This window comes from Hemitrygon akajei, chromosome 4 (assembly GCF_048418815.1).
Source record: "Hemitrygon akajei chromosome 4, sHemAka1.3, whole genome shotgun sequence".
Lineage (NCBI taxonomy): Eukaryota > Metazoa > Chordata > Chondrichthyes > Myliobatiformes > Dasyatidae > Hemitrygon > Hemitrygon akajei.
Window position 1 is genome coordinate 110,943,659 of NC_133127.1, and position 13,221 is coordinate 110,956,879.

Here is a 13,221-nt window from a genome sequence, read left to right on the forward strand (position 1 = left end):
CATAACCACCAGCTTCTGTCTAACAAACTCTAGGATGCAGTTTAAATCCTTTCCCTCTGACCAGAAACCTATCCTCTCTAGTTTTAGATTCATGTACCTTTGGGACAAAGTTTGTGATCAACTGTCCTTTCTTTGCCCTATCCCAGCCTATCCAGTCTCTCCTTATCACTCAACCAAATAGTCCAGATAAACTGTAGATAAATTTAGAACATAGCAGACATCTATTGAGCATTAAACAGGTAATGAAACAGGAAAGAATACCATATATTAAACAAAAGATGATATGATGAAAGGCCTTTAACTGGGAAGTTAACTTTGTTTCTCTCTTCATAGATGTTACTTGCTCTGTTGGGTATTTAGTTTATTGAGAGTAAATGATTTATTTAGTTAGAGATACAGCATAGAACTGGCCCTTCCAACCCTTCAAGCCACGCTGCCCAGCAACCTCACCGATTTTAATCCTAGCCTAGTCACAGGTCAATTTACAATGACCAATTAACCTCCCTTTGGAGTGTGGGAGGAAACCAGAGCACCCAGAGGAAATTGACACGCATGTGGGAAGGAACGTACAAACCTGCTTACTGAGAATGCTGGAACTGAACTCTGATGCCCTGAGTTGTAATAGCCTTGTGCTATCTGTTACGCTGCATTTACAGTACCTTCTTGGAGACAAAATATTGCCTTTCCAGGTCTAATTCTCAGCATAAACTCAAATTTTACACATGTTCAAATAGTAAATAGAAATAATATCTCTAAGCACAAGGATTGACTATGCCTAATTCTGATCCTGTGTTAGATACATGGCTTACCTTGCAAGGAAGTTGGAGAAAGATAGTCGCACAGGGTATCCATGCCGAATCATTTTCACCATTTCCAGAACACCAATGTACTGCAGCTGAGCTGACACATAGAAGTTATCAAACATGTCTGCCTGTTTGGATGTATTGGGTTTGATGCAATGAACAAAATGGAGTGCTGAATTCTCAAGCTTTTCCATTATATCACAAATCGAACTCTAGAATGTACAGAAATTTGGTAGAGAGTCAGCATTCAATTTAATCTTAAAAGGTTTTGTTTTAATTCATCATTACATTTACCAGTCTGAAATTTTTTTATTGCTTGACTAATCATGAAAATATTCTCATTATCTTCTCAAATGTAGTCTTGATTTATAATGAAACAACATCAAAGAATGCAATGTGCATATTTATTCTCATCTTAAGGCACCAGATTGCCTTAATATTCTCCTTGGTGGGACACTGTCATTGGAATTGGAACTGGTTTATTATTGACACATCTACTGAGCTCGCCTTACATTCTGTTCATACAATGTTCTGCTGCAGACATTCAAACAGATTATTCTGATTGGGAATTGTGAAAGCACAAACCATCTACTTTCTGGCTTGTGAATCAATGGTATAATTCTCTGTGCAACATTCCTTAAGACTGGCTTGCCTGGACAATTTACCTAGGTGCTTGGGAACTTAACCTTTCTTTGGATGGAGTCAGAACAGCCAGGTTCATGGTGCTGTCTAATCAGCAGCAGTCTGATTTAAGGAGAACATCTCGTAGCTGCTTCCAGCTAAACTTTGATAACACAAACAATTTTTCTTATCTTCACTCATTTGAGTCTTCCAACCACACAAGTATTTAATGATCCTTGCCTGGCTTCCAACTATTTTCACACCTCCCTCCAGATACAAGGCTCCAAATCAATCTCTAACTAGCTAACTGTGTGATGTTTACCCCTAAATAGTTACTTGTACTCCACAGATCCTTATAATGGTACCTGTCATCACCAGCCCCAGTGACCCTGATTCATAACCCTAGATCATTAGGCCCCAGGTCCCTAACACAGCCGTACTATCAGAGCCCAGACCCAAATCCACACTCTCTTTCAACAGCTCCAGGCAATGACCCACAAATCTGATTATCAGCATACCCACCCCAACCTCAATCCCAATCCACGGTCTCAATCTTATTTTAAGGCTCTAATCCCTGTCCCAATCAAATGTGCTGACTCTGGCCTTTCATCTTCACAACCTTCTAAACTCTAACCCAATTAAACTTACCTGATATTACACTCTGCTGTGTTGCAATGTGCAAAGGGAAACGTGAAAGACCATCTTGTAACATCCAGGGCCTCAGGCCTTGATATTCAATTTTAAGCAGCACAGCCAGAACTACAGATGTTGCTAGCCTGAAAATACCAATACATTTCTATCCTAACAGAATTTGCAGTGACGGTATATCTTCCTGTTGAAGGAATTATATCAGACATTGAAGTTTGCTATGTGCTGTTGCTTTGTACTTACTCTGAGATGAGCAGCTAGGGTTACATGATCATGATCAAGACAAGGGAAGAATGTTGTTGCTCTCTTCTTTTTGACGATCTTTGAGAAAGGAAAATTAATATAATTGTAATTTGCAGGACCTCGTTCATCTGCTTAACAATTCAACTTAAAAAGCTTTCCAAAAGCAAAATATAATGGATACACACAATCTCAAATAAAGATAGAAAATACTGGACATGCTGAAGAGATCGGCAGCATCAGCAGAGAGGCAGAGTTTGTATTTCAGGGTGACTTTTTACTGGAATGAGAAAAAGGTAAAGACTAAACAGGTTGTTATCAAGGACAGGAGGTAAATTTAGGAAGAGAGGAAAGAATGATTTATTTCTTCTTTCCTTTGCTGTCAAGTCCAGTATTTATTATCCACCCACACTTGCCTTCTGAACTGATTGTCTTACACAACCATTTTAGGCTGCAGATAAGAGTCAATCTTATGAATATGAATAGAGTCAAAGGTCAGGAAAGATTAAAGTGGCAGATTTCCTCCCCTGAAGAATATGAGTAAACCTGCTGAGTTTTTATGAAAACCTGATATGGTCTCATATTATTAATACTACCAAAGTTAGAGTGAAATGCTGGGGAGTTCAAATGACAAAAATATAATATCACAATATGAAAGGTGGTGGTCATAATATCACAAGTAGATGAAATGGTGGTGAATCTGGAGAAATGTACATGTGTTGATGCAGAATTATAACAAACGCCTGTTATAATGATCTGATCTGAAATTGAAAATCAAAACAACCGCAGATAATGGAAATCTGAAATGCTGCAAAAACTCACAGGTCAGGCAGCACCTGTGTAAAGAAAAACAATGTCAAGTTGATCATTAACACAAGAGACACTGCAGATGCTGGAACTCCATTGTAATACACATAAATGCTGGAGGAACTCAGCAGGTCAGACAGTATCAATAGAGGAAAATAAAAGAGTTGATGTTTTGGGCCTAGACCCTATATGACTTGCTGGGTATTTCCAGCATTTTCTGGTTTTATTTATGTTATGAAGTTGTTGACCAGAGTCTAGGAAGTTGAGTCGAATCAAAAGGTTTTATGTATAACATAACATTTTTGTGAGACAGACTGTAGGATTTCATTAAACACAAATCCTTGTTGCATTTAAATACAAAAGAAATAAAGGCTGGTATACATTCAGAACATCATGTTGGTAGATTTATCTAGTTCATTTATCAAGATGACAGCAGATCTGACCACATCATTACCACACGGCCAAAGCCTATCAGCCATCTCTGGCCAAATCACTGCTGCACTTTTGAAAGATTGCAGATTGCTCAGTTACTGACAGCCATGTTGCATCCACTGGAGAAGCTGTTTAAAGAAACTATAGGATAGAAAAAGTCAGGAGCTTGCAGAGGGTTACTATGAGTGTTACTATGAGAGTTACTATTCACTGAGTCTTAATGCACTGTGAATTAGGAGGAACTTTTCTGAGTACATGCATTATCTTCAGAAAAAAATTAAATAAATTAAGACCTTTATCCAGTGTCCTCCAAAGAGCAACTAATTCAGGAAATAATACAGGAGTCAGTACATTTCTGTGATTCTCTACTGAATAAATTCCATTTAAAATTCATCCTGTAATTTATAGGCTGATCAGAAAAGCACCCTAAATAAAAATCTGGTTTGGAACAGCGATATCCTCTTGAGAACTGTACAGAGCACACTTGCAACCAAAACCATCTCTTCCTCCTGCCCACCTCCAACTCATTTCTCTTCCTGTTGGATTATTGTTGTTGAGTTAGCAAATTTTGAATATGATTAAACTCAGTCTTAAATTACCAATCTGCTTCATAATATGCAGGCAAAAAAAGAGTTCATCAGACCTCCAGGCAGCTTGCTAAGTATGCATTGTGCTGAGCAGATTATGACCAAACTATTGGTGGAATAGTTCGGGCCAAAAGGAGTCATAGAGTAATAACATGGAAACAGGGTCTTCAGCTCCCTGAATCTGCACCAACTACCAAGTATAATATTCCCATTTTCCCATCAGCATCCTGAAGATTACAGTATTCAGCTACATGATAGAAGCAATTTTCAGTGACTAATTAGCATTAATTACCAGCATGTGGGAGAAAACTGGAGCACCTGTGGAAACCCAAGCAGTCACAGGGAAAGTGTGCAAACTTCTCCAGAGGTCAGGACTGAACTCAGACAGATGGAGCTGTGTGGCATCAGCTCTACTAGCTGCTGTACTGGTAACAGCAGAACTATTAGAGCTAAAAGGAATTGCTTTACATCTTGAATCTTCATTAATACATATCAGCTCCTGTCTCTAGATTGGAAATTTAAGCAGTGATCACTGGGATTCTTTTCTTAAGAAGATTGAAAAACAGACATCCAATCTATGATCTCAAAGATTTCCTATTTATTTTTGCAAAAACTCGGAGTAATTTTTTAAATGTTTATTGTGGTCGCCTTTGAGTTAACATTAGTCATAGAAAACTACAGCACAGAAACAGGCTCTACAGCCCATTAGTCCATGCTGAACCACTTAAACTGCCTAGTCCCATTGATCCGCACCTGGACCATAGTCTTCCATATCCCTTCCATCTATGTACCAATCCAATTCTTTTAAATGTTGAAATTAAAATTGCATCCACCACTTGCACTTTCCATATAAAATTTAGTAAACAAAAATGATTTAATACTTCTCATTTGATGGCCTTATCACTGATATTGATGTGTGTAAAAAGAAAAAGAGCAAAGTTTTCTTTTTTTGCTAAAATTAGCTGTTTCCTGAGTTTAGGCTGCAATGAAAGAAAAGGCAATAAAAATTGAGTTATGATATGTAAATTAAAAGGAAAAGCCTAGCAAGGGAAACTACAGGGATATGAGAATTTATAATGCAGAACAAGGAAGAAGGGGGAATTGAATGACAATTCTTTGTTTGCATATTGTTCCTATAACTGCATGGCATTGAGGATGATCAACCATGATTTCAATCAATGGCCGAACTGTACCACAGGACCTGATGTTCTACTCTTGCTACTATTTCTGATATTATTGCATTCTTAATAATTCCTGGTGGCAACATACGTCATGAGAAGTTCACAAATGTATAGTATTTTAATAGTAAACCAATAGTAATCCAGAATTAGTGGCATGTTCTTTGCGTGAGACAAGGAAAGACTCGGAGACCTACGCAAATAGGTAATGGGCAATTACCTATTTGAGCAAATAGGTATCAGATGGAATATAATGTAGAGAAGTGCATTGTTATTCACTTTGACATAAAGAATAAAGGCATGGACTATTTTCTAAATGGGGAGTATATTCAAAAATAGGAGGTGCAAAGGGATTTGGGATCCCTTGTGAAGGATTCCCTAAAGAATAACTTGCAGGTTGAGTCAATGGTAAGAAAGGCGAATGCAATGTTAGCATTCAGTTCAAGAGAACTAGAATATAAGAGCAAGGATGCTCATATAAGGCATTGGTCAGACTGTACTTGGAGTATTGTGAGCAGTTTTGAGCCCCTTATCTAAGAAAAGATATGCTGGCAATGGAAAGGGTCCAGAGGAGGTTCATAGGAATGATTCTGGGAATGAAAGGGTTAACATATATGAAGTGTTTGATAGCTCTGCACCTGTATTCCCTGGAGTTTCGAAGAATGAGGGGGGATCTCATTTAAACCTATCAAATATTGAAAGATCTGGATAGAGTGGATGCAAAGAGAATGTTTCAAAAAGTAAGGGAGTCTAGGACCAGAGGGCCCAACCTCATAATAGAGCGACATCCCTTTAGAATAGAGATGGAGAGGAATTTCTTTGGCTGGAGGGTGGTGAACCTGTGGAATTCATTGCCACAGATGGCTGTGGAGGCTATATTGTGTATGTTTAAAGAGAAAGTTGATAAGTTTGTGATAAGTAAGGGCTTCAAAAGTTATGGGGGGGTAGGCAAGAGAACAGGGTTGAGAGTGATTACTAATCAGCCATGATCGAACAGTAGAGCAGACTCGATGGGCTGAATGGGCTAATTCTGCTCCTATGTCTTATGGTGTTATGGTCTAAGCAGTGTATTATAAAAGGAGAATATCGTTCGGCAACAGTAGAACAGTTAAATGTTGGTGAGCAATACCTTGCTGTTGAGCTCCAAAAGCTTCTTCAGTCCTTTAGTTCGCGAAATAAAGCACATATTCTGAGGCAACATCACTGCTTTGGGCCCTCTAAAGCTCAGGTGATGTTGAGGGGAAATATGAGAAGCATTTTGGGTTCTTTTCCTCTGAAAGATTTGGTGAATAAGGATGTTTTCACTGGCTGCAAATTCAACAAAAAGACTATTAATTGTATACTTCCAAATATATTAAAGCCATGTGCAGTGCATTTTCATTGCTCAAGAACCTGAACTACTGAAATGGCTCTGATTTCTATGAAGAAACTGATTAAATCAGGAGAAGCCAAGCATAAAAAGTCTCCTCTGGTTCTATTGATTATTTTCACATATGGGAGTCCTGCTTTTGGCCACCACCTTTAATTACCTTAGAAAATCATCTCAGCATAACTTAGAACAGAGACCAGGACAGCAAAGGAATAGGCCCTTCAGCCCACAATGCTGTGCTGAACAAATTAAACTAGTAATTAATGGCCAACTAAACTAATCCTTTCTGCCTACACAATACCCATATCTTTTCATTTCCCTCAGATTCATGTGCCTTTCTAAACACCTCTTAAAGCTCCCTAATTATCTGCCTCTCTCACCACCTGGGCAGCAGATACCAGACACCCACCAATCTCTGTGTAAAACACTTTCCTCTCAAGTTTCCTGTGAAATTACTGAGACTCACTCCCATTTATGAGCAGAAGTCAAAGAAATTCTTCTTCACAACAGCATAGCAGTCAGTAAGATGCTATTACAGCTCAGAGCACTGGAGCTCAGAGTTCAATTCTGGCACTCTCTGTAAGGAGCTTGTATATTCTCCCTGTGGGTTTCCTCCCACAGTCCAAAGATGTACCAGTTACTAGAATAATTGGTCCTTGTAAATTGTTGCAGGGCTAATTTGATTGGTGGACAGTGCAGCTAAAGAACGGCTCATACCACACTGTATCTCAATAAATAAACCATTAGTTGGAAATTTACTTACAATTGTTTGTGATTTTACAACTAGTAGATGCTGTGTTTAGAAAGTGAGGTTTGCAAACCATGATAAAGAGGCCTAGGAAGCAAATATCCAACACTCTTTTACCACAGAATGCCCTGGCATATTACTATGATTCGCACTGATCTCCCATCCTCCGCGTCCTTCTCCCTTGTAAATACTGACATAAAGTACTCATTATTACCTCACTAACATCCTCTGCAGCCAAGCAAAATATTCCCCCCTTTATCCTTGAATTATCCCACCCTCTTCCTAGTTTTCTTCTTGCTCCTGATGTTAAGTATAGAATGCCTTGAGATTCACCTTAATCCTACTGCCAAGGACTTTTTATGCCCTCTCCTGGCTTTCCCAATTCCCTTCTTTTTCTGAGTTTTTTTCTGGATTCTTTATAACCCTCAAGGGCTCTGTTTGATTTTAGTGTCCTAAACTTTACATTGTTTTCCTTTTCCTTCTTGGCGCTCCACATGTCAGATGTGGAGTTGCCCAAAAACAGCTGTTCCCAATTAACTCTCCCTCGCTCCTGCCTAATGTTTTTATAATTTGCATTACTCCAATTTAATACTCTGCCACGAGATCCATACTTATCCTTATCTATAGCTTTCTTAAAACTAAAGGAGCTGTAGTTATTATTCCCCAAACCCTCCTGGATGCATCTAACAAATTCTACCTCATCTAAACCTCTTGCACTAAGAAGGTCCCAGTTTATATTAATGAAGTTGAACTTCCCCATGACAACAACCCTATAGATTTGACACCTTTCCATAATCTGCCTGCATATCTGTTCTACATTGTCTCAGTGGCTATTAGGGAGCCGGTAGTACTATCCCATCAGAGTTCTATCCAATAGACTTAGGTGAATGAGCCTTCCATTTTGTCCCCTCTGAGTGCAGCTGTGATATTGTCCTTGATTAGTAGTGCAACTCACCCTGCTCCACTTTTTAACCTTCCTCTTTTTTTCTAAAACATCGAAACACTGGGACATTAAGCACCCATTCCTACTCCTCTCTCAACCAATTCTCTAAAGGCTACAACATCATTGTTCCATCCTCTAAGTTCATCACCTATATCCATAATACTCTAGTACTAAAATGCACTCACATCAAACTATCCACTCCATTGTACCTATTACTTGGCTCTTGTCTGTTTTTACTTGCCGGGATATCTACCTTCCTCTCCATCCTTCCAGTTTCTGACTTGGTGCTCTGGTTCCCATCCCCCTGCTAAACTAGTTTAAACCCTTCAATAAACTTCATCAAATGCTTTCCTTGATTTATTGTGCTCCAAAGAACCTTTGAAGTTTTCCCACATAATTTGTTTATTTATGCCTGTACCATTGAAATAAATCATCCTCTCCAATTTTCCTAAAAGCCTAGTCCATAGACTGATTTAGTTCTGAATATGGAATATAACTGACAGTTTTATTAAAATTTATTAGGATTTCCTCACGTTTAGATCCTGTGGTCTATTTAAAGCTAAAAATTATGTTGCGTTTCCAACTTGTCTAGTCACTTTAAAAAAAAATGTCCAGATACCTGCCCTTGAATGATCTTTAAAATGACATTTATTCTCTTCATTCCAAAGCAAACCAAATTCCCTCAATTGCAACATTGATTCTTGTTTCAAAACAAAATTGTCAAGTCTACCTTGGGAAACTGATACGAATGTATTCAATAACTTTAATTATTACACTATATTTTAATGATTATACTCAGCTTTATAAAGATTATACAGTATATCTTGACAAATCTTATGGGAACGATGTGGAAGCTATGGAGAGGGTGCAGAGGAGATTTACCAGGATGTTGCCTGGTTTGGAGAACAAGTCATATGAAGCAAGGTTAGCAGAGCTGGGACTTTTCTCTTTGGAGCGTAGAAGAATGAGAGGGGACTTGATAGAGGACTACAAGATTATGAGAGGCATAGATAGGGTGGATAGTCAGTACCTGTTTCCCAGGGCACCAATAGCAAACACCAGAGGGCATATGTACAAAATTAAGGGAGGGAAGTTTAGGGAAGAAATCAGGGGTAAGTTTTTTACACAGAGGTTTGTGAGTGCCTGGAATGACTTGCCAGGGATGAAGGTGGAGGCTAAAACACTAGGAGTATTTAAGAGCCTCTTGGACAGGCACATGAATGAAAGAAAAATAGAGGGTTATGTGGTAGTGTGGAACATTACAGGGCTGAAGGGCTTGTACTGTGCTGTTGTGTTCTATGGTTTTATGGGAAGGATGTATTGGAGAAATGGAGGTCATTAAAGGTGAAATTTTGAGGGTACAATATCTTTATGTTCCTGTTAGGTTGAAAGGAAAGGTTAAAAGTTTGAGAGCGCCATGGTTTTCAAGGGATATTGGAAACTTGGTTCGGAAAAAGAGAGAGATCTATAATAAATATAGGTAGTATGGAGTAAATGAGGTGCTTGAGGAATATAAAGAATGCAAGAAGAATCTTAAGAAAGAAATTAGAAAAGCTAAAAGAAGACAGGAATTTGCTTTGGCAAGTAAGGTGAAAATAAATCCAAAGGGTTTCTACAGTTATGTTAATAGCAAAAGGACAGTGAGAGATAAAATTGGTCCCTTAGAGAATCAGAGTGGACAGCAATGTCTAGAGCCAAAAAAGATGGGGGAGATTTTGAACAATTTCTTTTCTTTGGTATTCACTAAGGAGAAGGATATGAATTGTGTAAGATAAGGGAAACAGGTAGGGTAGTTATGGAAACTATGATTCTTAAAGAAGAGGAAGTACTGGCTCTTTTAAAGAATATAAAAGTGGATAAGTCTCAAGATCCTGACAGGATATTCCCTAGGACCTTGAGGGAAGTTAGTGTAGAAATAGCAGGGGCTCTGACAGAAATATTTCAAATGTCATTAGAAATGAGGATGGTGCCAGAGAATTGGCACATTTCTCATGTGGTTCCATTGTTTAAAAAAGGGTTCTAAGAGTAAAACTAGCAATTATAGGTCTGTAGGTTTGATGTCAGTGGTGGGTAAATTAATGGAAAGTATTCTTAGAGATGGTATATATAATTATCTGGATAGACAGGGTCTGATTAGGAACAGTCAGCATGGATTTGTACGTGGAAGGTCATGTTTGACAAATCTTACTGAATTTTTTGAAGAGGTTATGAGGAAAGTTGACAAGGGTAAAGCAGTGGATGTTGTCTATATGGACTTCAGTAAGACCTTTGACAAGTTTCCACATGGAACGTTAGTTAGGAAGGTTCAATCGTTAGGTATTAACATTGAAGTAGTAAAATGGATTCAACGGTGGCTGGATGGGAGATGCCAGAGAGTAGTGGTGGATAACTGTTTGTCAGGTTGGAGGCCGGTGACTAGTGGTGTGCCTCAGGGATCTGTACTAGGTCTGGTGTTGTTTGTCATATACATTAATGATCTGGATGATGGGGTGGTAAATTGGATGAGTAAGTATGCAGATGATACTAAGGTAGGTGACGTTGTGGATAATGAAAGCAACACACACAAAATGCTGGTGGAACGCAGCAGGCCAGGCAGCATCGACAGGGAGAAGCACTGTCGACGTTTCGGTCCGCGACCCTTGGTCAGGCCTGAAACATCAACAGTGCTTCTTCCTATAGATGCTGCCTGGCCTGCTACGTTCCACCAGCATTTTGTGTGTGTTGCTTGATTTTCCAGCATCTGCAGATTTCCTCATGTTGTGGATAATGAAGTAGGTTTTCAAAGCTTGCACAGAGATTTAGATCAGTTAGAAGAGTGGGCTATAAAGATGGCAGATAAAATTTAATGCTGATAAGCGTGAGGTGCGACACTTTGGAAGGACTAATCAAAATAGGACATACATGGTAAATGGTAGGGAATTGAGGAATGCAGTAGAACAGACTGATCTAGGAATAATGGGGTATAGTTCCCCAAAGGTGGAATCTCATGTGGACAGGGTGGTGAAGAAAGCTTTTGGTATGCTGGTCTTTATAAATCAGAGCATTGAGTACAGGAGTTGGGATGTAATGTTAAAATTTTTACAAAGATTTGGTGAGGCCAAATTTGGAATATTGTGTGCAGTTCTGGTTACCGAATTATAACCATATAACAATTACAGCACGGAAACAAGCCCTCTCGGCCCTTCTAGTCCGTGCCAACGCTTACACTCACCTAGTCCCACTGACCCGCACTCAGCCCAGAACCCTCCATTCCTTTCCTATCTATATACCTCTCCAATTTTACTTTAAATGACAATACTGAACCTGCCTCTACCACTTCTACTGGAAGCTCATTCCACACAGCTACTACTCTCTGAGTAAAGAAATTCCCCCTTGTGTTACCCTTAAATTTTTCCCCCTAACTCTCAAATCATGTCCTCTTGTTTGAATCTCCCCTACTCTCAATGGAAAAAGCCTATCCACATCAACTCTATCTATCTCCCTCATAATGTTAAATACCTCTATCAAGTCCCCCCTCAACCCTCTATACTCCAAAGAATAAAGACCTAACTTGTTCAAGCTTTCTCTGTAACTTAGGTGCTGAAACCCAGGTAACATTCTAGTAAACCTCCTCTGTACTCTCTCTAATTTTGTTGACATTTTTCTATAATTCGGTGACCAGAACTGTACACAATACTCCAAATTCGACCTTACCAATGCCTTGTGCAATTTTAACATTACATCCCAACTCCTATACTCAATGCTCTGATTTATAAAGGCAGACATACCAAAAGCTTTCTTCACCACCCTATCCACATGAGATTCCACCCTCAGGGAACTATGCACCATTATTCCTAGATCACTCTGTTCCATTGCATTCCGCAATGCCCTACCATTTACCATGTATGTCCTATTTTGATTAGTCCTACCAAAATGTAGCACCTCACACTTATCAGCATTAAACTCCATCTGCCATCATTCAACCCACTCTTCTAACTGGCCTAAATCTCTCAGCAAGCTTTGAAAACCTACTTCATTATCTACAACGCCTCCTACCTTAGTATCAACTGCATACTTCCTAATCCAATTTACAACCACATCATTAATGTATATGACAAACAACATTGGACCCAATAGACATCCAGAGACAGAGAAGCAGTTTCAGCAACAGGTTACTATCGATACAATGCTCCTCAGACAGGATGAAGAGGTCAATACTCCCCTATGCCATAGGCTTTACAATTCTACCGCCAGGACTTAAGAACTTTTTAAAAGCTATTATTAATGCTTTATGAGATAGTGATTTAGATGCATATCATATTTTTTACTGAGTTAAGTATTGAATGTAATTAGTTTTGCTACAACAAGTGTATGGGACATTGGAAAAAAAGTTGAATTTCCCCATGGGGATGAATAAAGTATCTATCTATCTATCTATCTACAGATCCCTGAGGCACACCACTATTCACCGGCCTCCAATCTGACAAACAGTTATCCACCACTACTCTCTGGCATCTCCCATCTAGCCACTGTTGAATGCATTTTACTACTTCAAAATTAATACTAACGATTGAACCTTCCTAACTAACCTTCCGTGCGGAACCTTGTCAAAGGCCTTACTGAAGTCCATATAAACAACATCCACATCTTTACCCTCGTCAACTTTCCTCGTAACCTCTTCAAAAAATTCAATAAGATTTGTCAAACATGACCTTCCACGCATAAATCCATGCTGACTATTCCTAATCAGACCCTGTCAATCCAGATAATTATATATACCATCTCTAAGAATACTTTCCATTATTTACCCACCACTGACGTCAAACTGACAGGCCAATAATTGCTAGGTTTTACTCTTAGAACCTC

At 38.9% G+C, this 13,221-nt stretch overlaps 1 protein-coding gene across 3 annotated transcripts in view; it reads right to left on the reverse strand.

Moving 5' to 3' along the window:
* myo16 (myosin XVI) overlaps positions 1 to 13,221 on the reverse strand; it is a 1,004,680-nt gene that overhangs the window by 356,600 nt on the left and 634,859 nt on the right. For all 3 annotated transcript variants that reach the window (XM_073043171.1, XM_073043172.1, XM_073043173.1), the window contains 3 exons: positions 6,446 to 6,624; positions 2,316 to 2,393; positions 810 to 1,015 (listed from right to left, as the gene is read on the reverse strand). In XM_073043171.1, coding sequence (XP_072899272.1) covers positions 810 to 1,015; positions 2,316 to 2,393; positions 6,446 to 6,624 — 463 coding nt within the window. The remainder of the gene's footprint in view (positions 1 to 809; positions 1,016 to 2,315; positions 2,394 to 6,445; positions 6,625 to 13,221) is intronic.